The sequence below is a fragment of the Stylophora pistillata genome, chromosome 7 (assembly GCF_964205215.1).
Source record: "Stylophora pistillata chromosome 7, jaStyPist1.2, whole genome shotgun sequence".
In the NCBI taxonomy this organism is placed as follows: domain Eukaryota; kingdom Metazoa; phylum Cnidaria; class Anthozoa; order Scleractinia; family Pocilloporidae; genus Stylophora; species Stylophora pistillata.
Genome location: NC_142525.1, coordinates 29795970 through 29820716, shown reverse-complemented (window position 1 = coordinate 29820716; position 24747 = coordinate 29795970). Strand labels below are relative to the sequence as shown.

Here is a 24747-nt window from a genome sequence, read left to right as displayed (position 1 = left end):
TGTTTCTGCTGTATTGCTGTAAGGAGAAATTAGATGCTGGTTACTCTTAGGGGTAAGTTGTTCTGAGGGTCTCTTAGGTATCCATGGTCACAAAAAATCTGTAGGAAAAACTTCCTAAATCGAGACAAAGAACTCACACTGCATCTTGGTGATATCCCTTTTTGCTTCATGCTCTCGACGCAGACTTGACGTAATTCCTCCACCTGATAATACTGCGCAGCTGCAAACAAGCCTGGCAAGACACTGGATCTTAGGTTACATGATCCCACGTGAAGAAACTCCAGCAGGGCTTCAAACACGCCACTTTCAAACTGTTTCACGACGATAACCTGAAGAAGACGAAGAAGACGAAAACAAACGTAAACGACTGAAAAAAACTCTGATGATACTCAGTTATTTCCACACTTCATAACACCAGGTTACCCATTGTTGTTAGAGTTCAGTTTAGAGTAAGTTCAATAGAAAAGTAGAAAGTAATCGGGCATTGGATTGCTTTTGATTGATGTGCCTTTCTGATTGCTCAAGGAAATTCACGCCTTCTCCTCAATCAATTAGATTCATAATTAGAACCATCACGACTAGTAACTCGCGTTTTCCCGCGTTTATTGGCGTGAAGCTCCAGGTCAGTTTAATGTAGGCCAGCGGTATTGGTTTACCTCTGCAGTGCACTGCATCTGAGACGAAGCCCTCGAAAGTTCACGCTCTTTTCTGTTTTGAAGATCTGTCACTGATTCTAAGGTGACTCCGTCGTCATGGCTGCTGTCGCTCTCGCTTCGACTGCGCCGCAATTTCTCCAGGTTCATCTTCCCGCTACGCAATCCTGCGTGCATCAGGGGATTGGAACGAGTCCAGGAGGTCGTGCGCTTCAGTGCTGGCGGTGCCACAGACGAACCGGTCCTACTCACTGGCAAATGAGCATAAACATGGCCGAGATCTTGTGAAAACATCTTCTGAAAAACTCTGGAGGTAAACAAGAGAACGGGCGGTTTAATTCGCAGTTGAAAACTAGTAAGAACAGTTTTCATTTGAGAACTGAAAAAAAAAAAAAAAAAAAAAAAAAAAAATCAAAGTAATCACAACTAACAATAAGAGCAAAGGTTGACATCATCATCAGCCAATTAGAACTCGAAGTAAAAACCGGCAACCTGACTGAAACGCGGGAAAATGCGGGTGACCAAGTGGCGATTGGTTCTTAGCTATGAATTTGATTGGTTGAGAGGATGGGCAAGTCTTCTGGACCAATCACTTTCTAAACTCAATTATAAATTGCTCTACCGTAAACCTGAGCACAGCGTAAATTATATTGCAAAAATAAAAACTTTATACTTCTCCCTATTCCTCATTTCCGTCTTTTCTCTTATTTCCAGCTATTTCTTACTCGCCCTTAACCATTAGAGAGATTTAGCACCTCGTTTACGTGAAACGTGAGCGGCAAGAGTGACCATGTGAGCTTGTTTTTCCCGCCATTTTCTGACGTTTACCGGTTGCGCTTTACCGTTTCAGCGTGGAAGAAACCTATCTCTCTGTTAACTCGGAACTACGAGAAACCTTACGTGAAATAAACTGCATGAAAAGAGGAAGTCCTAACCTCTCTCTCAGGACTTATTCTAAGCAAGCAAAACAATGCTCATTTCTAACTCACTTGCTTTTAGCTGACATAACTGACTTCACACCAATAAAACTTTTCTTTTCCGCCTCTTCTGTTGAGGAGCAATAAATATATATATTACATGAGCAAACAGCGTGACGAGTTTCACAACTAAAGCCGTTCGACACCTAGAATCTAATTTCACCTCGCAAAAGCCATCCTTCAATCACACTTTCAGTGGCGGATCCAGGGGGAGGGTCGGGGGGTCCAGACCCCCCTAACAGGCCCGACGCTTACAACTTTGAAACTGAAATTCTTACATCGGCAGGATCGTATATCAATTTTAAACAGGCTGATCTTTTGAATGAATCCAAGTAAACGGTACTGAAGCGGCCAAGGAATTATAACGTGCAACCGCGACTGGTGGGAGTGGGTGTGGGGGAGAAGTAACTTGCCTCAAAAGTCCAACAGTCCTTTCTGAACCAAAGTTTGGACCCCCCCTAATCAAAAATTACTGGATCCGCCCCTGACCTTAAGGTCATGAGAATAAAGAAAATAATCACCGATTGAAGAAACTCTTTACTGTAGATTCCTTACCCACTAGGAATAACACAAGGTCCTCTCCATCTCGTGCAACAGAGCAGACTGAACTGAAATCCCTGGACACCTGTGTCACAGTCATGTACTGATCATGTGATGCACTGGGTACAGCTGAGGTTTGAGAGTCTGAATTTCTGACTGACTTCAGTAATTCTCCCATGATGAGTGTCCTGGTCCGGGCCTGTAACAACAACACCAGCTTCGTTGAGTTGCCAAGCTTTTGATCATTATAGACTAATCTATGGTAGAATATTGTGGGCAAGGTGTAGAAGATGTCCAAGTGCTGCAGCCTGATGTGCAGGCACATCATGACCAAGAAACAAGAAAGAAATGACCTGACATCCACAAAGGAGATGAAAATCTCCCCCCTCCCCCCCCCCCAAAAAAAAAATTTACTGTGACATAAAGTGCCCCCTCTTACCCAATAAAAATGGACACCTCTGGTGTTTTAATTCACTTGCTTGGCCACCAGTCTCCCTTCAAGTTTTATCACATTTGTGGAAGATAGTTCATACTTATCTACATAAGTTAGAGTTTCCTGGGAAATAATGCGCATATAATTATCGATATATCATTTGTAAACTTTTCCCATTAAAACTTGGCAACCAAACTATTTCTAGTCTGTGAATGCTGTGGCTTTATATCCATCAAATAACATTGGACCAAAATCAGAAACTTTGAGCATACTGTTGTACTCACATGCAACTTAGCAAAGCTGGGTGACCTATGACATGCTTGTTCACCTTGAATCAACTTTTTAAGGATCCATTCTCTAAACTGGTCTCCCTGCAATTAAATAATAATTAAATAAAAAGCCTGAGCAAATGACCCACACAACTTTTCTTAAGTGTGGATGTTGTCAGAAGTCTCGTCTTGAAATTCTTGTTAAAATACTTTTGCATGCACAGCTCTTGACCCCTCAAACTTCAAAGGGGATCAGCATAGACCACTTTCATAAATGGCTGCCATATAAATATTCTTTAGCTTAAATTTAAATTAGCCCTACTGGCCTTGCTTGAGATAATGTATTCTTTTGAATTTTGTACTGGAGAACGAGGCCAGTAGGGCTAATTTAAATTTAAACGAAAGAATATTAATTCAGCAGCCATTTATGAAAGTGGTCTATAGATGTTCTCTTCACTTGAGTAGTATGTTATCATCAATAGAGGTAATAAGAATCATGGAACTTAAAACCCACAAGTAAAATACTCCTCAGCAAATTCCTTAACCTGCTACTTTAAGAGGACCTAAGGAGACTGCAGGTAATGAGAATTTTCATGTTGATTTGGAGGCTGGATAGAGCCTGTTAATTCCCTTCCATCAGCCAATGAGAAACCTTTGTTTTTTGTGATGCAAATAATTTTGAACACTAAATATAACTGTAAAATATATAGATATCACATGCATTATGTCTTTTTAAACAGTCTAGCACTTGTTACAAGCCAGGGTAAACCAGTAGTTACTTGACGTAGAACAATAAACCACAGGTTGACCAACATAAAAAGCCTCTTGGGTAGTTTAGAGAAGACTTCAAAAATTATCACTGACTTGCTTTTGAGTCTTGATAAACAAACTTCCTTACATTCTCACAAGACCCTGCTAAGGTGATTACATAAAAAGTGTGGTCTAAATGTCTAGAAATGCTTTACAAATTAATAACAAATTTTAGAATACCTTATAGAATATGTACTTGTCATACAGAGGTGGGCCATAGGGTACCACACTGTCCCTTGACACCACTGATACCTGTAACAAATGATGTGCAGGTTTATCGGTACAATTCAACTGATTCTCAGTCTGGTATTGTAAAGGAGCAGTGCAGACTGCAGAATTAAGAACACAATGACCACTTACTACGTAACTGTCTGGTTTGCTCTCCAAATCCACTTGTACAATGATAAAACTATGCAGAAAGTTTGATTTAATACAGTCAGGTACAAACTTAGTACTTGTGGCTTCCATGAAAATGATGCAAACTATGTCATTGCCAATGTGCCTCTTTCTCTGAAGCTGTAAAAAAAGGTGATCAATATGTGTCAACAAAGCTGAGTGTCATTATATTTACTGCCACAATTCTTAAATGTACAATAGAGGCATCAATGAGTGTCTCTAATGTAGGTGTCCACTTGCAAGGTGGTACACTAAAAGGAGGAGTCTACTAAACCCTTTACTCCCAAAGAGCTGATTGTTAATTCTCTCCTCTAGCTGCTACACATTTCCTTGTAAAGAAGTTATGAGAATTTGGTGTTAAATCAGATATCAAATCCTACCAGATAAGTTTGAATATTCTCATTACCTGTTTGCAGGATAATGTATGGATATTATGTATGCAAATATTTATACAGGGTGGCCCAGTTCAGCACTCAGCTGGTTTAAATGGGGCCCTGTGTAACACCCACCCATCCCACCCCAGGGGAGGACATCCACCACACAGCGATCTCATGTGTGGGAAATTAACGTCTCCTACCCCTAACCCTGCAAGAGACAGGGCCTATGGTTTATTTGTGAAGACTAGAATATCTATCCATTTCTTGATATTATAGAAAGGTAGCAAATTCTCCTCAGTTATTTTAAGACCCTCAGTGTTGGTCCGGCCCGGACTTGAACCCTCAACCTCCCGCACAACAGTGCGGAGCTCTATAAATCGAGCTAACCAGGAGGCGGTTACATGATTGTTCATCACTCAATTCTGGGAGTTTAAGGGTTCAGGTGTACACCCATAGAAGGCATCCATCTACGAGAGGTACCCTCTAAGGAAGTGTCCAGCTATAAGGAGGAGCCACTAGGAGTAGCATCCACTTGTAAAAGGCGTCCAGGTAAAAGAGGTTTTTAATTACCGACAAACAGCCGGGTTTCATTAACGGCCGGGCACCAGGCAAATTGACCAGTTGTGAGGACGGTTTTGCCCACCTGGTTTAACGATCTGGAAGAAAGTTTATCTTATAAAGAAGTTCAGTTCAAAAGGTTTTGCCCACCTGCGAAAACCAGTTGCCCTCCTGCTGAAAACATTAATGAAGCCCCTGAACTGAGGTTTTTTAACTACAGTAGGTGTCTATCTGACACTGGTGTCAACCTACAGGGGGAACCCATGTAAAAGAGCTTTTCTAATTATGGTAAATGTCCTTTATCAAAAAGTTTACAAAATACCTTCTGAGAGTCAAATTCTTCAAATGGTAGAAGAGTTGACACATGAAACATGATCTCACTATTACCAAACTTGGTAAACACAGAATATTTTCCAGTAAGATCATTGTTGCCATCCAGTCCACCCCGGTACTTGTCAAAACCTTTCAGTCTGACTCTTTCACCCAACAGATTCAGGAAATCATCAAACCCTTGGCTGTGAGTTTCATTACCAAACAGCTGTTCTTCGGTTTGTTGTCCTTCTTTCATGTAAACTATACCAAACTTGTAAGCTTGCTTGTTGAATGCCTTAAAAGTGAGAGACCGATTTTAATTTTATTTTTCAAAAGCACTCCTTATTTTTTACGATCAGGCAGTTAGCACCAGGAAGGTCTCAGTGCACCTTATCATAAAAGTAACTTACACAATTTACAATCTCTTCAAATACAGCCATAGTAGAAGCTGCAAATGCCAAGTAAAACTTTCCATTCAAACAGTAAGGGTATAATATACCATAAATCCTCTAAAAAGCCCCCCAGGAGGCTTATCAATTTCAGGTACTTTGGGGGGGGTGGCTTATTAGAGCAAGGGGGGGCTTAATAGAGGGGGGGGGTGGCTTATTGATTTAGCCCGATGTTCACTGCCAGGATATAATAGAATATGATGTACCATATTTATTCAAAACTTGTTCTCATTTTACATTTTTTCATTTACCAAACTGGCAGAGTCAAAATCCTCAGTTAAGCCTGATGAGTTGTATGATTTGTCATCTTGTCATAATCACTATAATTAATTTTAAATGACAAACTAAAATTTCTGGTTTTTTTTTAGGGGAAGGGGTGGGTGGGGGGGCTTAATAGAGGGGGGCTTGTTAGAAGGGGGTGGCTTATTGGAGGGGGGGCTTAATAAAGGATTCACTGTAATCTGGCACTAAAAAGGGTAAAAAGTGCCAAAAAAAAGAGTAATTTTTTTGTGAATGTGTTTTTAAGTGGGGGAGGAAGGTTTCAAACTAATAACCCAGAGGATCTTAAGGCACTGACTGGCCAAAACTGAATGGACACCTTTTCAATGGGAGTCTTTGCTGACTTTTGTAAAACTTCATCATGACTAGTTCTCTGTATTAGCTGTTTCACCTTTCCAATTCCTCTCTACTCAGGAGAGAAAAAGTGTTAAGTCTTAGAGGTTTAATGAAATCACTCAGGAGGGGGGGGGGAAGGGAGTGCCTCTGACAGTATTGGATAGCAATGCTCATAATAATAATAATAATAATAATAATAATAATAATAATTTAATATTTATACTGCACAAATTAACAGGTGGATATGATCAAATGCGCATCACAACACTTTTCGGGGGACTTTGGCCAGACTGCATCAGCAGTTTACAAACAATCGAAGGAAACTTTGAAGATTCCCCCTCCCCCCCCCCCAATTCCCAGTAAATAGGCTAGACCACATCAGTAATCTCGTGAGCGGGTTCTTTAACGTCCCCTGCCTAACCAAATTAACTAATTAATAGCTGCAGGAGACCCCTGCATCTACTTCTTTTAATACCCCCAACCACCACAATCCTCGTTGCAGTGGTTGGGGGTATTAAAAGAAGTAAAAACTCACACTGTCCATCTTAAGGAGTTCTGCTGGTACTGATGGGGTTGTAATCAGCTTCACAGGCGCTTTGATATCAGCTTGTTTACTTATTAAGTGTACCACATCATCTCTGCTTGAAAGACTGCCTTGGTAACTTGAGGGAGAGAGCAGTCCAATGACAAGGTAGTACGCAGAGCGAACCATAACCCTTTGAGGAAGGATGGAAGGTTATAAGTGTTAAATCTAAATAAAATTGATGATGTTAAAGTGACTTAAATGTTATAATTATGGAGAAGTTCTCCCAAATATATAGTGCTGGCAACATTTCAGTACATCCAGTCTGTGAACAAAATTAATGATCAAAGTCTGATTTCTAAATATACATAGCTTTTAAGACATGTGGAAAAATAATCAAAACAAGATGTTTAGCATAAATGCTGTATAATATTGTAATATACCAGTTTCCTCAGTCTATATGTGTCAACACATTATGCCCTGTAATTATTCATACAGACTTGCCAAGCCTCAAGCATTGAATTGTGAGGTAGATAATTCCCTTACCATCTGTTGGTGGTCGTAACTCAATGCGACACTCCACACCAAACATTTCATTAGCAGATAAGTGTTGAATGGAAGTTGATTAAAATCAATTAATTTTTTTACCAATTGTGTACCTCATGGTTAAAGATACATGTAAATATTTATCAAAAGTGAAACCAATAAAATAAAAGCAAACTTGGCAAACACATAAAATAACGGGGTCAACCTGGCTTAGAACATGCTAGATGAACTGGTAAAATAAAACCTTCCGCTAAGTCATATATCGGATTAAAAGTGATACATCCGTCTTGTGCAAAGCACGTACAGGCTTATTAAGGACAGATATTGTTTCTTTACGTAAAAGAAATGGATAGACCATTCCGGTTTTTATGGTTAAATTTGAAACGATGTAAAAGGCCTTGGGAACATTGCAAATTTTCTGAGTTCTTCGAAAATTATGATTCGCCGAAACAAACGTGATAAAAAGTGTAACCGTTCATTCGTGGTCCAGAATTTTATTGCTATTTGATATGGTTACATTTAGGAGAAGCCTTACAAAATGTAAATTAGAAGCACTCATTAGGGAAGTCGCCTGCAGCAAAAGGTAGCATAGTCATGACTTAATACGTTACCTGAAAGATCCCTTAGAGTGTGGTTTGCTTACTTCGGGTTTCAAAGTAATTATTATTGCGCCGATGTCTTCCTCTTTCGCGCAGTAATTCCAATGCTTCACACCATAAAAGAAATATCGGTAAAACTCCTCAGGCGCCACTGTACTAGTGACATGGTTACTAGCTTTGGTAGATCCGAAATCAGAGTAGGTTTTAAATCGATTTTTGTGGTATTTTGTGAAGGCCTCCCTCTTGGAACAAACCTTCTCGATGCACTCCACATGGTAGCCACTGACCAAGTGCACATACTTCGGGTCACTGCAAATACACACGTAGCCAGACAACTCCTTTTGAATATCCTTTACCGCGGCTTCGTCCTCTAACGCTGATTTTAAAGCAAGGCTTCTCGCTTTGAAGTCTTTCAGTTCCCGTATAAGTCCTCCATTCGGCGAGTTATCATCGTCTGTTTTGCACCGGGTTAATTTCTCCGCAACAGTGGCAGAACTAGAACACGCTGAACAAACAGTTCCGTGGTGATGACACAAGAATGGCTCAGATTCAAATCCATCTGCGTTTAAAGAAGGATTATCGCTTAGAAAAGCAGCCTGTGGACCCGAGGCATTGCTTGATGTCTTCAGGTTGGAATTACACACAACAGAAGTTCCCGCCATGCTAATGCAAATTCGCCTCTTCAGGTGCCATAATTACATTCAACGAGCACAGGCAGGTTAGATCACTCTTTGCCTTTCCTCCTGACCGAAAGGCAAACAGCAGGAAACATCACAAGCCCTAAGGACCTTTTCAAGAGCTCAGCCAATTAACTGTTCTTTACAACTCATTAGTGACATTGAGACAGCATTACACTGAATGTCAACAGTCGCACTGTGTGCGGAGAATGAAAACTGGGTCTCTTTCGTTGCATAATCCTGAGCTAATTTGCTTCTTCTTAGGCAAGCAGGTAACCTCATTAAATAATCATGAGAGCTTTTATTACGTTTTCAACCGCGCGTCAGCTGTATTAAAACAATAATAGACCGGGATCGTTGCATATTCTGTTCATTGACAGGCGACGACTAGTGTCAACAACCATTGTCCTGTAAATCACAATAGATAAGTTGTCTGTGTGCCATGCATGACAAGCTGTCTGTTGGTGTGAGGCTTCCACACCAAAAGGCTTTTTCCGATTGTGAAAAACTGGCGTTTCATGCATTTGATTTGAAGAATGCTGACAGCTGTGTCGATATCTGTGTCGTTATGACTGCCATTATTCTGATATCAATCTTTGGATCTCTTTTCATAAGAGCTAGCACATTCAAGGCCAGCGGTAAACCACACAGTTTGAAAAGACTCACGGGAAATATTCATCATGGCGGATGGCGAAGACGTTGCGAAGGGACAATTTCTGTTTTGCATTATTTGCCGTATAAACCATGACCAAGGAAGGAAACATATTTATTCAAGAAAGCATAAAACTTTGCTTGGCCAGATCCTGATGAAATTTGGCAAAAAGGTGGTTTGTATGCAAAGATGCATATTTATTTTCCTTACCTCGCCTCTCTCTTCCCCTAATTGTCAAAGTTGGTACCAGCACCTTATAAGAAGGCATCCTGAAGGGTTGATCTGTTTCCAGAAAATCTTCGCCCCAGCGAAGATGGAAATACCCCGTTGATAAAAGTTAAACCTAGGTAAATAAAAGTGTTTATGTTTGCCTTATTTTTAGGTTAACGAAGCAAGCAAGTTTCTGAAGAAACCGTCTGTTGAAGATGGTGAGTTAGAGCCAGGGTCAAGATTTTGGTGTCACTTCTGCAGTGAGAATATTAATAAACATGTCACTGATAGAGAAGTAACTATCAAATTTGGTGGACTCTTTGAACACTTTGCAAGGTAACAATTTTTTCCAAGACATTGATATTTTCATGTATCAACTAAGTTGTAATCGTAAATTGGCCTCTGTAAAGAGTTAAAAAGCTGACATTTCAAGCGTTAGTCCTTTGTCAGAGCAATTGGAGGGATTGTATAGGTTCCTCCTATAACTTTTGTTCCCAAAAAGGGAGTAAAAGGGTGGATGATATGATAAATGTTGTGTTTATTTTGCAGTGAGAATCACAAAAAAAATCTTCATAAATACTGGTGGGAGAATGGAGCAGACAAAAATCTTAAAGAAAAGTTCTTAATCAACAAAGAGAAGTTTAACAGGTTTGCTCTTTGATTCTGGTGAATTCCATAGACAAAATTACATTGTGTTTTTGTGTGTTTATTTTTATCTACTTATCACTGGGAAACTCCAGAATTATGAACTTAACTTATTAAAGTGCTACTGAAACGTAATTTTCATATCCGAGATTTTTGCAATATAACAGAGTTTGAACGTTATTTGCAAACGCTGTGTACTTTTTTAGGGCCAACGCATAGCGGAAAGTACATTTTTAACCATTCGAAGTTGACCGGCTGAGATCAAAATTGGCGGCCATCTTGGCGCTGCCAAAACAGCCCTGTGACGTCACTGGTTGTGTTCTTCTGTGAAAGAAGGGTAAAAGCATGGAGTGTGGCTTGCATGTTGGGAGGCCGAAAAAGAGGATTTCGGGCAAAATGCCATCCTCGTCTTATTCATCGGTGGCCACATCGGCATCTTGGCTATCTGCGAGAGGTTCGCCCGGATAGGGAGCAAAATTCCCGACTGATACCGAGAACGAATCTCTACCAGTCTATTCAGTTAATCGGAAACTGACGAGATCCACAAGATTAGGATCGAAACCGTGGTCTTGCTTGACCATCTACAGAAAATGTCAAAAGACATTATAACGGTAAATGGGCTACTAAACGCCCCGAGCCAAAGCAATGGCATTCAGAGAATGAAGAAAACATGGAAGCCTCATACGACACTGCCACTGAAGATGATCTACTCAGCAAGTCTGAGGATAATGAATAAATCCCGGTTCTGTCCTCGTGTACCGGTTCACAAGAGCCGATACAAAAGACCGAACAATACACAACAGCAAACCAATCACTCCTAAACAAAGAAAAAACAATGGTAATTCCCTTGTGAACTGGTGCACCAGGACAGAACCCAAATCCCTCTGTACCAAATGCCTCGCAGAACATGCCTAGAATCCCTACAATATAGGGTGAGGGCCAAAATAAGAGCAGACGAGTATTTCAAAAATGAGATAAAGCAAATCCTTAACAACGCAGAGCAAGAAACAGTAAAGGCGATCATGTGCTTCTATGAACGTGAAATCGGTCGTTTTAATACCGAAGTAAAGGAAAGAAAGCGAACCAAAACAGCTGGAATACTGAACACTAAGAACTGTAGTACGTTCGAATCAGCGCGCGTGACGCAAGCTGAAAGCAATTAAGACAACTTAACAGTCGAGACAGTCAAAAAAATAGCTGTACATCTACAAAGGCGAACGATTCGAAAAAGATGCAATCCCTGATGTGCGTACTCAGTGCCACACATAAAGCAAAGTCTCATGAAAAACTGGCATTTAAGAGAAACACAACCACTACTGAGCGAACTATACAAAAATCTGCCGCTTGTATCTTACAAAAGAGGGCGGTCGCTCAAAGACATACTCGTGAGGGCTAAACTTTGAATAGGCTACTCTAAACACACGCTTGGGAGTCTTGTAGGCCTGTCAACCCCATTTTACGCCACCATCTTCCTCTTCGCTACTGGAGACAACTTTGCTTCATTCAGAAGAAGATTCACTTGACAAAACTTCAATATCTGCCACCTCCTTCGCCCACGAATACAAACAAACAGTGAGTGAAATAAACCATGCTATCGGAATGAACACAACCAGTGACGTCACCAATCCATTTCGCTCGGTACCAGGGCCCGGACATGGTTTTGTGTAAAATTTTTTATTTGAACGGTTAAAAAAGATATCTTTCGCTTCTTTTTGGCCAAAGCAAATTATCTCATGATGATCAGCATATTCAAAACTACAGGTTAGAGCAAATATTTTAGATACGAAAATTTTGTTTCAGTAGCACTTTAAGCATGATGAAGATACTCAGATAATTATTTTCACTCTTTGTAGTTACAAAGTAGAGGTAAATAAGAAACTCCAGGAATTTGAAGCTGTTATGGAACAGAAGAGGTTAAAGGTCAGGGCTGTAGTTAATTACCTACAATTCCACTTTTTTACCAAGGCCTAAAATGATATTTCTTTAGACCCTTTTACTACTTGGATCATGGAGCCCAATATTTGTCATCAAATATACTCAGACAATTTCCATGAAGTTACATTCACTGTGCAGTGAAGGTCCAAGATGTCCAAGGTTCAAAATGGGAGATCTGTGTTGCAAATAAGTAGTTTTACTGAACAAGACTCAACAAAACTTGTGTTAGGTTGTCCAGGGCAAGCATAATTGATAGGCTGAATTTTGGATTTTTTTTTTTTCAGGCCTGAATATCAGTATTTTATATTCTAGTGGTTTTAACATACTGCAAATTTGTAATAATTTTTTTTGGTCAATCTTACTAGGCTGTTTCCCAGATTAAACATAGAGAACTCCTTCAAGCTCATACAAGTCAGCAGGTCTGTTTTTGAGGCAGGGTAACTTATGTATCCTCACACTGATATAATGTCACATGCAAAAGTTGAATTTAAGTATAAAATAAGTTAAACCATTTGTTTGTCTCATAAGAGAGAATCATATCAATCTTTGATTGTGAAATTTCAAGCCGTACTTGTGAACTGCTTTTCTAATTAGGTTTGAGTGTCTAATTCTTGTGTCCCAATATACATGTATATAGCATTTTGATTAGCTTCCATTGGTGGGTTCCAGTAGTATGTTCTTGTGTTCAATATCAGAAACCATTAGGCTACATACTGCAATGTACAATTATTATTCAACCTCATTGCCTGAAATCAAAGTGTGATGCAAAAATCAAAGTGCCATGCAAAAGTCAAAGTGTGGCAGTCAACAGTATTGTTAGTGAATCTATAGCATAGTATTAAAAATGTAACATTCCTTCATCTATATGGTGCTTATGAACAAGAATCCCATCTTGCACAGCAGGTGATTTTTAAAATGCTCCATTTGTTTGCCATCATTTCCTATATCCATTCTTTTCCTTGTGCACCTCCACAACATATTCCTGGGGAATTCACAGAGGGCAAGCACAAATTCCTAATTTGGATTGGGTGTAGTGGTGGTGAAAGGCGAAAAAAGCTCTTCAGTGTGGAACCACAATCAAATTTTTAACCCTACACATACTAAAAAAAGCTCTTCAGTGTGGAACCACGATCAAATTTTTTACCTTACACATGCTAAAAAAAGCTCTCCAGTGTGGAACCACGATCAAATTTTTTACCTTACACATGCTAAAAAAAGCTCTTCAGTGTGGAACCACGATCAAATTTTTTACCTTACACATGCTAAAAAAAGCTCTTCAGTGTGGAACCACGATCAAATTTTTCACCTTACACATGCTAAAAAAGCTCTTCAGTGTGGAACCACGATCAAATTTTTCACCCTACACATGCTAAAAAAGCTCTTCAGTGTGGAACCACGATTAAATTTTTCACCCTACACATGCTAAAAAAAGCTCTTCAGTGTTGAACCATGATCAAATTTTTGACCCTACACATGCTAAAAAAAGCTCTTCAGTGTGGAACCACAATCAAACTTTTGACCCTACACATACTAAAAAAGCTCTTCAGTGTGGAATCACAATCAAATTTTTAACCCTACACATGCTAAAAAAAGCTCTTCATTGTGGAACCACGATCAAATTTTTAACCTTCCTCATACTAAAAAAAGATCTTCAGTGTGGAACCATAATCAAATTTTTAACCCTACTCATGTTTAAAAAAGCTCTTCACTGTGGAACCACGATCAAATTTTTAACCCTACAAATGCTAAAAAAAGCTCTTCACTGTGGAACCACAATCAAATTTTTAACCCTGCTCATGCTAAAAAAAGCTCTTCACTGTGGAACCACAATCAAATTTTTAACCCTACACACTCTAAAATCAGTATGCATAAATATTATTCTCCCTTCTGTTCTTGAGGAGAATACATTTTTCAATCAATACAGTGTAAATACTTTAGTTGGTGATCATTTCCTTTATTCTTGTGACTTCAGTGAGTGACTCAGGGGTGATATTGTAAGGAGAAATTAGATATAAATCATTCTTTCAAAACAGGACAGTCTTTGTGAAGAAGGAAGGAGTGAAATGGTTTTGTGTAAAATGAAATATTTGTTAGAATTGGGTAGAAATTTGTTTTTAGAGCTTCTTATATTGTAGAGGTGGTACCAGGATATAACCATTAATGTTAGTTCTTGTAAAATAGTCCTTATGAGAACACCAAACATGCCCTTATTATTTTGTACTTGGTATCGTTATTGTTTCCTGAATATTTAAACAACAGCCACCAGAAATTCAAGTCACACCTGAGGTTGTCTACAAGACAATACAAAATGAGCAAGGAATTCTTCAGAACCCCACCGGATGGTTTGTAATAACATATGTTTTTAATGGGATTTTGAAGGAAATTTGGGAAAAATATTCTTTCTCTGTCTTGTGCAACTGCCTGCTGATAAAAAATCAATGCAATTCATTTTTGTTATGTTACTTCATTTTATTTCAAAAGACAATTTTGTGTGCTAGTAACAGGTAATAGTCATCAATGGAACTCATGATGTGTTTGCACCTCATGTACTGTGAGTGATAATGGGATGAGCTTAAGCCTATTGTGTTTGTATAAACACTAAACTTTGCTTTGATCAGCCAAAAAGTACAACAAAAAGCACAACAAGAGACAGCTTGCCATAATTATGTTTGGGCAGATAATGTTTTGAATTATATTGTTATGGAATGTAAAATTGAAAATGATACAAGTGTAGTTACATGTACCTGTGTAGGCATGAAGGTCAAAGAGTTTGGGGTGGTGGAATAGTAAAATACAGGTAACAGTGTGTTTTATTGTTGTTTATTTCATATGTTTATAGCTATATAGGAGAGGAATTTCTTGGGTAAATCACTTTTGGAATTTCACTTGTCATAATCAACAAATTGTCCTCATAGATAAAAAAAGAAGAGAAAGGAAATTAAAGAACATTTATTTGACCCTCTATACACTGATATCAGTATACATATTCTCCATACTGTTCCCTATACATTTCCTAGGGTGCTGACAAGGAGAATTTGTTAACAATCAAGAGCCTAGAGCTTTAGTTAGTGATCATTTCCTTTATTCTCGTAACCTTAATGTGTGATTCAGGGGTGATATGGTAAGGAGAAGTTAGATACTAGTCACTCTAAGGGGTAAAGGGGTTTAAAAGGCCTTCGTAACCATTCACTGCTGATTTTTTTTTTCATATGTTCAAAGACCTTTTATTTTTGTTAGCTTTTTAATTATTGAGTTAGGAATGATTCACACAAAAGTAAGCAACACTTCCATATTTCTAGCTTGCAGAACAGGCATAATTTTTGCAAGGGAATACTCAGAATTTTCTTAGGGAAAATTATGGCCACTATCCTTGATTTTAATGACAGCTGAGGAGAGAAATAAATTTGTCCCAAGGGGGTGAGCGATGGTCAAAACTAAAAACAAAATAGGAAAAAAAAAATGATGGCAAGCTTATGATAATAGCTTGCCCTAAGATGCCTGCTCAGCAGGCCACCAAAATTCTCTTTACATTCTCACATTTCTAATATTGAATAATGCTTGTTTTTAATCAGTCTTAAGTTGTAAAGTGAGAAATGAAAAACAATGGTTATGCCAAATTTTGGGAGGCAAATAAAGTGTACTCTGGGAGATGTGAAAGAGATGAATAACTGAAATTTATGAACTCTTTGTACTAGTTACTGTAAATCAAATGGTTTTTATAATTTTGACTCTCATGAAACTATGAATGTAATTCTTGTTGTTTTTTTAGACCTGGCTCAAATCAGTGGTTTCCATGGATTATGGATTCAATTGATGAAGGTTCTAAAGGTGCAACTTGTGTTGGTCAATAATTTAGTAACAGACTCGAAGTCATGTTAAAAGCTTTATCTTTAGGTGGTCATACCATGTTGTCCCTATTTTTCCCATCACATACACACTGTTCCCCACCCTTCCTTCTATGGCATAACGAGATTTTGGGTAGGACAGAGGAGGCTGTATCCCATCTAGTGTCCTTGAGCAGGTCTTGACTCTAATGGTAGCCTACTAGCCACAGACTAGTAGAAATTCAGTTTTTTGCTAAGTGGTTTTTTGATTTCCACTAGCCAATCTGGCTAGTAAACAAACTGAAATTGTCGTAACATCTAAAATGTCACTTCCCACTTGGCTAGTAAGTTGAAAAGTTAGTGTGGAGCCCTGTTGAGGTATTGAAAGTTTTGTTTCAGTTTTTAAGATAGATTGATGCAGGTTATTTCGTGTTGTTTGTGTGATCTCCCCACAATTGTTGGCTCCCTCTTGCTAAATTGTCCAGATCCACCATGCAGTGCTATTTTACAAACTGTGGGTTATGAAGTTGGGTTGTATTTAGAAGAATTTCTTCCATGTCTATTTATGTTTATACTTCTGCTAGTTTGGATCTGGTTTACCTTTATATAATCAATAATTTGATCTTTAATATTTGATATTTAGTTTACTTTAATATATATCAATAATGTTGTAGTTAGAAATTTGTATTTCTTCCTGAATACCATCATGATGGTAGAATTGACTCAGGAATATTGTGCTTCATGTCATGTTTTGTGCATGTAGGTTCTGCCCTCTCAAATGGTGTCATGGCAACAAGATTCCAAACAGCAGAAGCTTTTGGAGAGAATCTTACTTGCATAGGAATTCTGGTACTGTTCTGCACCTTCTTTATAAAACGTTGTAGTCAATCAAATGGATTGAATAAATGTGGTAGCTCTGTTTTCTTTTTTTTCTTCCTTTGGAGACAGTGTTTATTAGGCTGTGGAAATTTTCAAATTATCTGGCTACTACACAGATTACTCCACCCGAGGTTTAATGGCCAGGGCTAATATTGTTTATTCAGAAGTTAACAATATTTTCCATGTACTTTACACCCTTCCTCTAGTACTACTTACTGGTATGTACATAAGGTAAAGTCTGAACAGTATTTGACCCATGTGGCCTACCTAGCTAGAACTTATCCCTATTTCACAAGCATTAAGCAACTTGGAGAATCTCTGCTACCCCTACATGAGTTGCTAGACAAGATGCTAGTACATCGCAAGCATTAGTAGACTATGAGCAGTCCCTCCTTTTTGACAAAGTCCATCATGCAAACAAACAAAAAAATCAGTGAAAAGAAATTGATGTTACTGCACCACATGGAACTCTTGGAGTGATGTCGACGTGACACAGAGCTCCATGAGTGAGGTGATTAGAAGGTTCATAGTACTTAGTCCTTACTTTTCAAGGGCCTAACTAATGTAGCTCCTGTGTCGCATCAATGTCATTCTAAGAGCTTCCCATTGCGCACAAATATTTTTTTTCACTGATTATTTTTTTGCTCACATGACAGACTTCACCAAAAAGGAGGGACTGCTTGTTGTCTTAAGCATCAGCACTTCTTCAAGCTTCCCTGACAATTTGCCAGTAGTCATATATACTCCTGAATGGAGTGATGCACCCTGAAAATAGTCTTTTGCCCAAGAACGCAACACAATGACTCAGCCAGGTTTTGAATGCAGACCTCTTGCTGCAGAGTCCAGGGCAATAACCATGAAGCTACTGTTATTTATGTTAGCAAAAACCCAAAAGTGGTTAACCTGTAACTTCTCCCTATAATATCCATACATCATTCAGCCAACAGGTAATGAGAATACTCAAACTTATCCACTAGAAGCTAGTAGTCTTGATCTAAAACCAAATTCTTGTGACTTGTTTACAAGGAAATATGTAACAGCTAGAGGGGAGAATTAACAACCAGATCTTGGATGTTAAAGGATTAAGGATCAAATTTTGCAATGTTTTGGTTACAGAAAACCTTGGCTATTTAAACAATTGAGTGTTTCTGCCGAGGAACTATTGGCTTTTATAGTTCACAACTAAATTTTCTCCGGTTCTTATTGGTTTAAATCGATCACGTGATGCGATAGTGTTCATCCATGGAGAGACAGTATCAGCCCCTAGTGCCCACCCGTGGAAAATGCCCGGATGGATAGTGCAACCGTACATTGGATAAATAATACTTTATACCTGTCAGAATTGAAAAGTCACTGTTTTTCCGATCTGCCTAACTTCGCGGCCATCAAACTATTCAAAACTTTTCACGAATGAGTACTATCAATCCAGGTATTTTCCGCGGACGGGCACTATCCATCCGGGTATTTTCCGCGGGCGGGCACTATGGGCTGATAGTGTCTCTCCACGGATGAACACTATCGCATCACGTGATCGATTTAAACCAATAAGAACCGGAGGAAATTTAGTGGTGAACTACAAGGCCTCATAGAAGACACGAGAGAAAGTTCTTAAGACATTAGTGGGGTGAATGATAATAAGAATAATAATAATGATAATAATAGGGTGTTGCAGTGCAGTCAACTGCTCATCAACTGAAAAGAAAGTGCTTGTGAATATGAAATTCAGAAAGTTAGATATTCTTTTGAAAAGAAGAAGCATTGATTTAAAATGATGTTGTTTTTCAAAGGTAATATGACTGCATCATTTTTTTTTTAAGTTAAAGCTTTTGTATTTTTTATCTCTATGCAGGAACTGAAGGAGGGTGAAGGAAACATACACACAGGTCAGACCAAAAAGCCAAGGCTATTATTGGACCATAATCACTGAGCCTGAGGAGATTGTTGTCCTAGTATGAATTCCCAGACTATTTCTGAGCAATACAAACCAGTACAATTATGTACATTTTGCACTTCTGTCTTTAAAAAACATAAAAATTCCACAGTATGTATTTTAATAGAATCACCTTTGCAACCAAATGCAAGTGGAGGGGTTGACCATGAAAGAGAGCCCTTCATCCATGGAATACTTTTCAAAGTAAGGTTCTTCATTACTTTTTGCGGTTTTTCCTCTTTAGGTGCAACACCCCCGTGGTTGAGAGATGATGATGGAGATGGTGAAGATAACAAGGTGTGTTTAAGGTGGCCAAACACAGTTTTTGCGTGCACTTTTGCTGATACAATAGACCATTTTACAGTTGTGTACTTAGTTGCCAAGCCTTTGATTCAGAGTGAGGCTGAAGGTGACCTTGTTGTGATAGAGACCTGTATCTAGTTAGCATAACAACAAAGTGATTTACATTTGAAAGGCAGCAAGGTTTGTATCATAACAAGGTCACCCCTAGCCTCACTCCCATTCAAAGGCTTGGCAACCAAGCATGCAACTGTAAAATGGACCATTCAGTGCACACACAAGGATTGCAAAAAAGAAACATGCCATCAATAAAGCGGTCTTTTTATTTACTCAACATGTATCCGCACTATCTGTGCTATTTTTCTCTATAGTTGGAGCAGTGTATTGAGGGCTTTAATCTTTTATTACAAAGACATGTTAGAAAAGTTAACAGTGCAAAGAACCCAGCAATTCTCAGCTTTTTCGTCATTACCGAAAGAACCCAGTTAAATGTACCGCATGCGCAGTAAGCCAAAAAATTGCGATTGAATGGAAAATTGCTTTCTCGGAAATATGCCTATTTCTTGAGAACCACTCATTAGAATTTCATGAAATTTGGCACGAAAAAACTTTAGGAAATAAGTAGCTGGAGTATTGAAAAAATTGATTTTAACAAAGGAAATTGTAGATGATGGAGTGAACCTTCAACAAGGGATAAGTAAAGATCTCTCTGTTAAATTGTTAGCAAAATGGTGTTAACTTGTGAGTATCGTTACAAGCTCGTTGCATGCAAATTATAAAGAAAATCTAATGACTAGATTTCCTACAAATGAAAATCCCCGATTTTAAAGGCCTGTTTATATTATTTCATGTTGCCATGGTAATGGCACATACGTCAGCTTAACTATAAAAAAAAAAAAACAAAGTTTGTGTTGTTAACTTGCTTGCTGCCAGTTTTGGCAACCGAGAGATCAAGGGTTTTTAGAGAAAATGGTGAAAGAAACACGGGTTTCAAAAACTGTGTTCAGCCACCTTAACCCTTTCCCTTCCAAGATCTCATGAGTAAATTCTCCTTACTCTCTGCCATACAATTCTTGGGAGAAATTGGTATTGGATCAACTAATAATCCCCTAATTGATATTTTTCTTTGTTCTCGTTACTTGTCTTCTTGATTTTGTTGTGATGTTTTAAAGAGAAATGCTGTCTTGGTCACTCATGGCAGTGACTGGGTTAAGCTATATGTTAACTGACATTTGTTTCCAAAGCTAAAGATTAGTTACCAATTAGTTATTAGTTGATGAGAGCCTTTGCCCTTCTGACTATAATCAGGAGCGCCCCATTGCAGCTATTTTGATTAATTGATACTCATTTTAAAACATTTTTCTATAACACAGAATAGCAGCACTGCAAGTAATGTTGTTATTGGTCCATCTTATGACGCTTTTAAGAAACATGGTAGGTTTATGAAATGCAATAATGAACCTTTTTTCAAAGTGCCATCATTCCATGCATTAGTCAAAGTGTCGTAGAAAACATGATATTTAAAACCATTCAGAGGCTATCGTTTCAGCCGCATGGTTAATAATAGTTTCACCTATCACCACTTGAATCTTCGTTGCCGAAAACTACCCGGAACGAATGGCAATGGAGCAATTTTCCATCGAGTGAAGAAATGTATTGTTGATGGCGCAGGTTCTTCTTTATTACGCTCTGTGATAGGCTAAAAATTATCTCGCCATGTTTTCTGAACCAAACAGATGCAAACTGAAAACCATTGAAATCAATCACGTTTTCCTGCGCTTTAGCCTGGGCTGTCGGTGTTTTTTTTAACTTCGCGTGGTCTCCTTGTGAAATTATTCCTTGTTCTTATTTGATAAACTTAGTTTTAGCATCTAGAAAAAAAAGAGTCCTTTGCCATACCTCTGGCTCTGGCTTCTCAAAGTGGTTTTCAGGTGAGCAACAACATTTAATATTTTTTTTCCCGGGATTATTTTTTTTTCAGTTGAGAAAACGAAGAAAATAAACCACAAAAACCCTCAGCGAGTTGGCGCAAACTTTGACCGAAAAAGAGAGACCGCTGATGACTGGTAGGTTTATGAATTGTTTCAAAAGAAATCTAGTTCCGAATTCCAAAAAGATGCTTTTAGAATTTGAACAATGTTAAAACATTGTTCAAATCTCACTCTGCACTTACTTCTTGCGAATATATATATACATTATTTTTTGTGCACTTACCCCAATTAGCATTCCGTCCCTTCTTTGTTTTTGCTTTTGTTCTTCGTTTTCTTCAGTTCGTTCCTTCTGAAATTGCCCAAAGCAAGTTTGTTTGGAGCGTCAAAATTGATCTTGGATTTTACTGGTTTTGCTTTACAATTTTTAATTGTACACTTGATGCACGATCCTCGCAGTAGATAGCGCTATTTAAGCAATAGCGAAAATCAGACCTGAAAAAAATCAGACCTGAAAAAAATCAGGCCTGTACGGGATTCGAACCACTGACCTCTGCGATACTAGTGCAGCGCTCTACCAATTGAGCTAACAAGCCAACTGGGAGCAGGCCGTTAAGTTGATTCGTAATAAACCCGTGAAAGTGATAAATGAGATACAATGAAATATATGAAGTTCATATATTTTGTACTGCGGTATTAGATACATATGATGCACGATCCTCGCAGTAGATAGCGCTATTTAAGCAATAGCGAAAATCAGACCTGAAAAAAATCAGGCCTGTACGGGATTCGAACCACTGACCTCTGCGATACTAGTGCAGCGCTCTAGCGATTTTCGCTATTGCTTAAATAGCGCTATCTACTGCGAGGATCGAGCATCATATGTATCTAATACCGCAGTACAAAATATATGAACTTCATATATTTCATTGTATCTCAATTTTTAATTGTGTTGGGATTGCGTTGGTTTTTCTTTACTTCACTCTGTAATTGGTCCAGAAAACTCGCGCTACTTTCTCAGCCAATCACATGCAAAACTAATCTTGGTCGCCCGTGTTTTCCCGCTCTTTCGGCAGTTTGGTTGTTTTTACTTTGAGTTCTCATGGGTTCTTAAGAGGTATTTCCCTTTATTATTAGTGGCCCTTGTGATTACTTTGGTTTTTCTTTTGCGATTCTAACTTGAAATGTGCTCTTAAATAATTGCATCGTTGTTCCTGTTTTTTGTTGCTGTTTTCGTATGATTTGAATAACGTTCTTACGGTCGCTCCATACCAGCCTGGCCAGCGGAACTTGCTCGGTTGATGCTCGACTTACCACACTATTGTCATGGAGGGATAGAAGTTTTCTTTTTTTTTTTCAACTTAAAAATTAGTTTCGTTTCTAGAGATGAGACTAGAAGTATCAAGTCTGATTCATTTCATCCTCTTCTTGTTTCATCATACAACTGAGCTCAATTTTTTTCGTTCTTGATATTATTAAACAGGGCTGAAATCTCAGCTCTCAGACGGCGATGAAATTGCCTTGTAACGAACCACAAATTTGACGGGAACTAGTTTGATTCGTCGATTACTATTTACTGCTTTTGTTTTAGGTTGCCTTCGTTTGGCAGGGTTTGGAATCATGGCCCGCGCTGGCAGTCGAGGTAAAGCATGGAAATTTCGCTTCAACTATGTCAGTTTGTTTTCCACTCTGTTCTAAACTTTCTCCATTTTTTAACAGACACGATTTTCGATGGGAGAACAAAAAGGCAAAGAAGAAATAATGAAATATCACGATTTGAATAAATCACTTGGAAGGGAAGCAAGCTCAATTTTTGACTGGTTAAAGAAATATGTATGGACTAATTTGCGCCAAACCAGGACGGGCGAGAACAGGTGAAATTCTCATTCCTAGAGTCCTCGTTTCAATTGGTCGCATAAACGGCTTTTGAACTAGACCACAAGTAGTCCCCCTTTTTCGGCGAAGTCCGTCGCGCGATTAAAAAAAATCGTGATAAAAAGTTGATGTAGGCGCGCTGCAGGAAGTCTTGGAGTGACGCGAATGCGCCGCGGGGAACTCCATGAGTTAGGCGCTTGAAAGGTAGGGCGCCTAACTCACGGAGCTCCCCGCGGCGTATCAGGGTCACTCCCAAGAGTTCCCTGCAGCGTGCCAACATCGATTTTTTTTTCACAGATTTTTTTTTTCACTCGCGCGACGGACTTAGCCAAAAAGGAGGGACTACTCGTAGCTATCACAAAAGCTATCTGCTTTTGACCAAACGAGTGGCGCTAGGGTTCCGAATGGCTGGGGAAGATTCGGCACGATGTTCGTCACCGCGGCCACTTTTGCACGCTCCTTTTTAGGCTTGATACCAGCACCGTCAGGAAATGAGCCCCCCCCCCCCTGCTGCCCCAAATCGGGATGATCGAGGAACGGTTCCAAGACAAAGGAGGAAATCGGACTTAGTACCCTATTGTTTTAAAGCTACTTAGCTCTCTTGTTTCCGGTGGGATTACTTTTTTTTTTTCTGCTTTACTTCGCTCTGTGATTGGTCTAGAAAACACGCGCCATCTTCTGAACCAATCAGACGCACAACGAAGACCGATCGTGACTCGGTATCCAGCGTTTTCCCGTGTTTTTGGTAGTTTGCCAGTTTTTACTCTGCCATCTCATTGGCTAGTGGGGATGTTATCCTTTGCTAGGATTGGCTGCTGTGATAGCTTTGTTTTTCGTTAATCGACAGACATTTGGAAACTGCTCTACAGTATACATCACATGGAAATCTTACAGAAAGATTCAATTTTATGTAGCGTCACTTCGAGGTGGAAGCCTTCAAGAGTAATATTTTGAAAAGTTTTTAAAGTATGTCAATTAAAGAAAGGACAATTATGATCTGTTTTGATAGCGCAAGGGACAGGATCAAGTAAATAAGGTAGATCACATGCCATGTGCCCAGTCTTGTATAGACATCACATGTTTCAATTCCTCACACGTTTGTTCGCGGAAAACGTCGTTGAACACGCCCGCCGTGTCGCGTGATACAGGAACAGCCGGTCATGAGGAATCAACAAAATATTTGCCATCGCCACAAAGAAAAAAATAAACAATATTTCTTGTGATGAATTTTCATAAATTCGAAGACATTATAGAAATTTGTCGTCTCTCCCTCCCCTCCCCTCCCCTCCCCCCCGCCCAAAAAAAGAAAATACCTGAAAATAATGGGCAAGCTTAGCAAAAGTTATGGTAAAGGTGGTGAAGAAACTGTGGTGCTGCGTCACTGGGGGGTATCCCAAGGTAATCCGATTGTAGCAACTGAGTTGATAATGTAAATTGGTCACTATAAAGAGTTCCTTCTTATTAGTACTTTAGTTTGTAGTTTGTAACGTTTGATCAATCAACTTTTGATCGTCACCACTGTTTTTGTGCCATCATCATTTAAGTGAAAAGTGCAAATAGTGCGCTTCGATTCACGCCGCGCCCCAATACTTGATAGACACCTTTGAATGCCACTATATTTAGTCTCCTGTTGTTCAATAAAGTCACCATATGGCTGCTTCCCCCGCAAATGAGGCCGATATGCAATTCGATAGACGGATAAATTTCGCTTAAAAATGATTGTCCAGTCACGCGAAGCTTATAACTTGTCAAAGCGATAAGCAAATCATCGACTCGAGTTTCCATGAAAATGAAGAGCTGAGCCAGTGCAGGTAAAACAATCTGGTTGGATGAAA

At 39.0% G+C, this 24747-nt stretch overlaps 2 protein-coding genes across 7 annotated transcripts in view; one reads left to right on the top strand and one right to left on the bottom strand.

Annotated features, from left to right (window-relative positions):
* LOC111320698 (signal-induced proliferation-associated protein 1) overlaps positions 1-8719 on the bottom strand; it is a 10920-nt gene extending 2201 nt beyond the window's left edge. For both annotated transcript variants that reach the window (XR_015989328.1, XM_022923371.2), the window contains exons 1-10: positions 8070-8719; positions 6925-7105; positions 5336-5620; positions 4043-4198; positions 3863-3934; positions 2888-2974; positions 2186-2369; positions 1643-1700; positions 657-960; positions 138-329 (exon numbers count right to left, since the gene is read on the bottom strand). Coding sequence is in view for 1 of the 2 variants with exons in the window: in XM_022923371.2 (XP_022779106.1) it covers positions 138-329; positions 657-960; positions 1643-1700; positions 2186-2369; positions 2888-2974; positions 3863-3934; positions 4043-4198; positions 5336-5620; positions 6925-7105; positions 8070-8719 (2169 nt within the window). In the remaining variant the exon portion in view is untranslated. The remainder of the gene's footprint in view (positions 1-137; positions 330-656; positions 961-1642; positions 1701-2185; positions 2370-2887; positions 2975-3862; positions 3935-4042; positions 4199-5335; positions 5621-6924; positions 7106-8069) is intronic.
* A 154-nt stretch (positions 8720-8873) lies between these two features.
* Positions 8874-23905, top strand: LOC111320699 (centrosomal AT-AC splicing factor). Of its 5 annotated transcripts, XR_015989329.1 has the most exons (17): positions 8874-9006; positions 9350-9558; positions 9769-9932; positions 10146-10244; positions 12095-12161; positions 12542-12595; positions 14436-14518; positions 14929-14973; positions 15946-16004; positions 16764-16849; positions 18729-18762; positions 19054-19106; positions 20483-20543; positions 21091-21175; positions 22629-22679; positions 22757-22911; positions 23760-23905. XR_015989329.1 is itself a non-coding variant. In XM_088726880.1 (16 exons), the coding sequence occupies exons 2-16, from the start codon at positions 9415-9417 to the stop codon at positions 22797-22799; spliced, it is 1128 nt and encodes a 375-aa protein (XP_088583006.1). In that variant the 5' UTR covers positions 8874-9006; positions 9350-9414; the 3' UTR covers positions 22800-23905. The 5 variants fall into 5 exon arrangements, 3 of the variants coding, with proteins under 3 accessions (XP_088583006.1, XP_088583007.1, XP_088583008.1); XR_015989330.1 differs by lacking the exon at positions 21091-21175; XM_088726880.1 differs by having other exon boundaries at positions 22757-23905.
* The last annotated feature ends 842 nt before the right edge of the window (positions 23906-24747 follow it).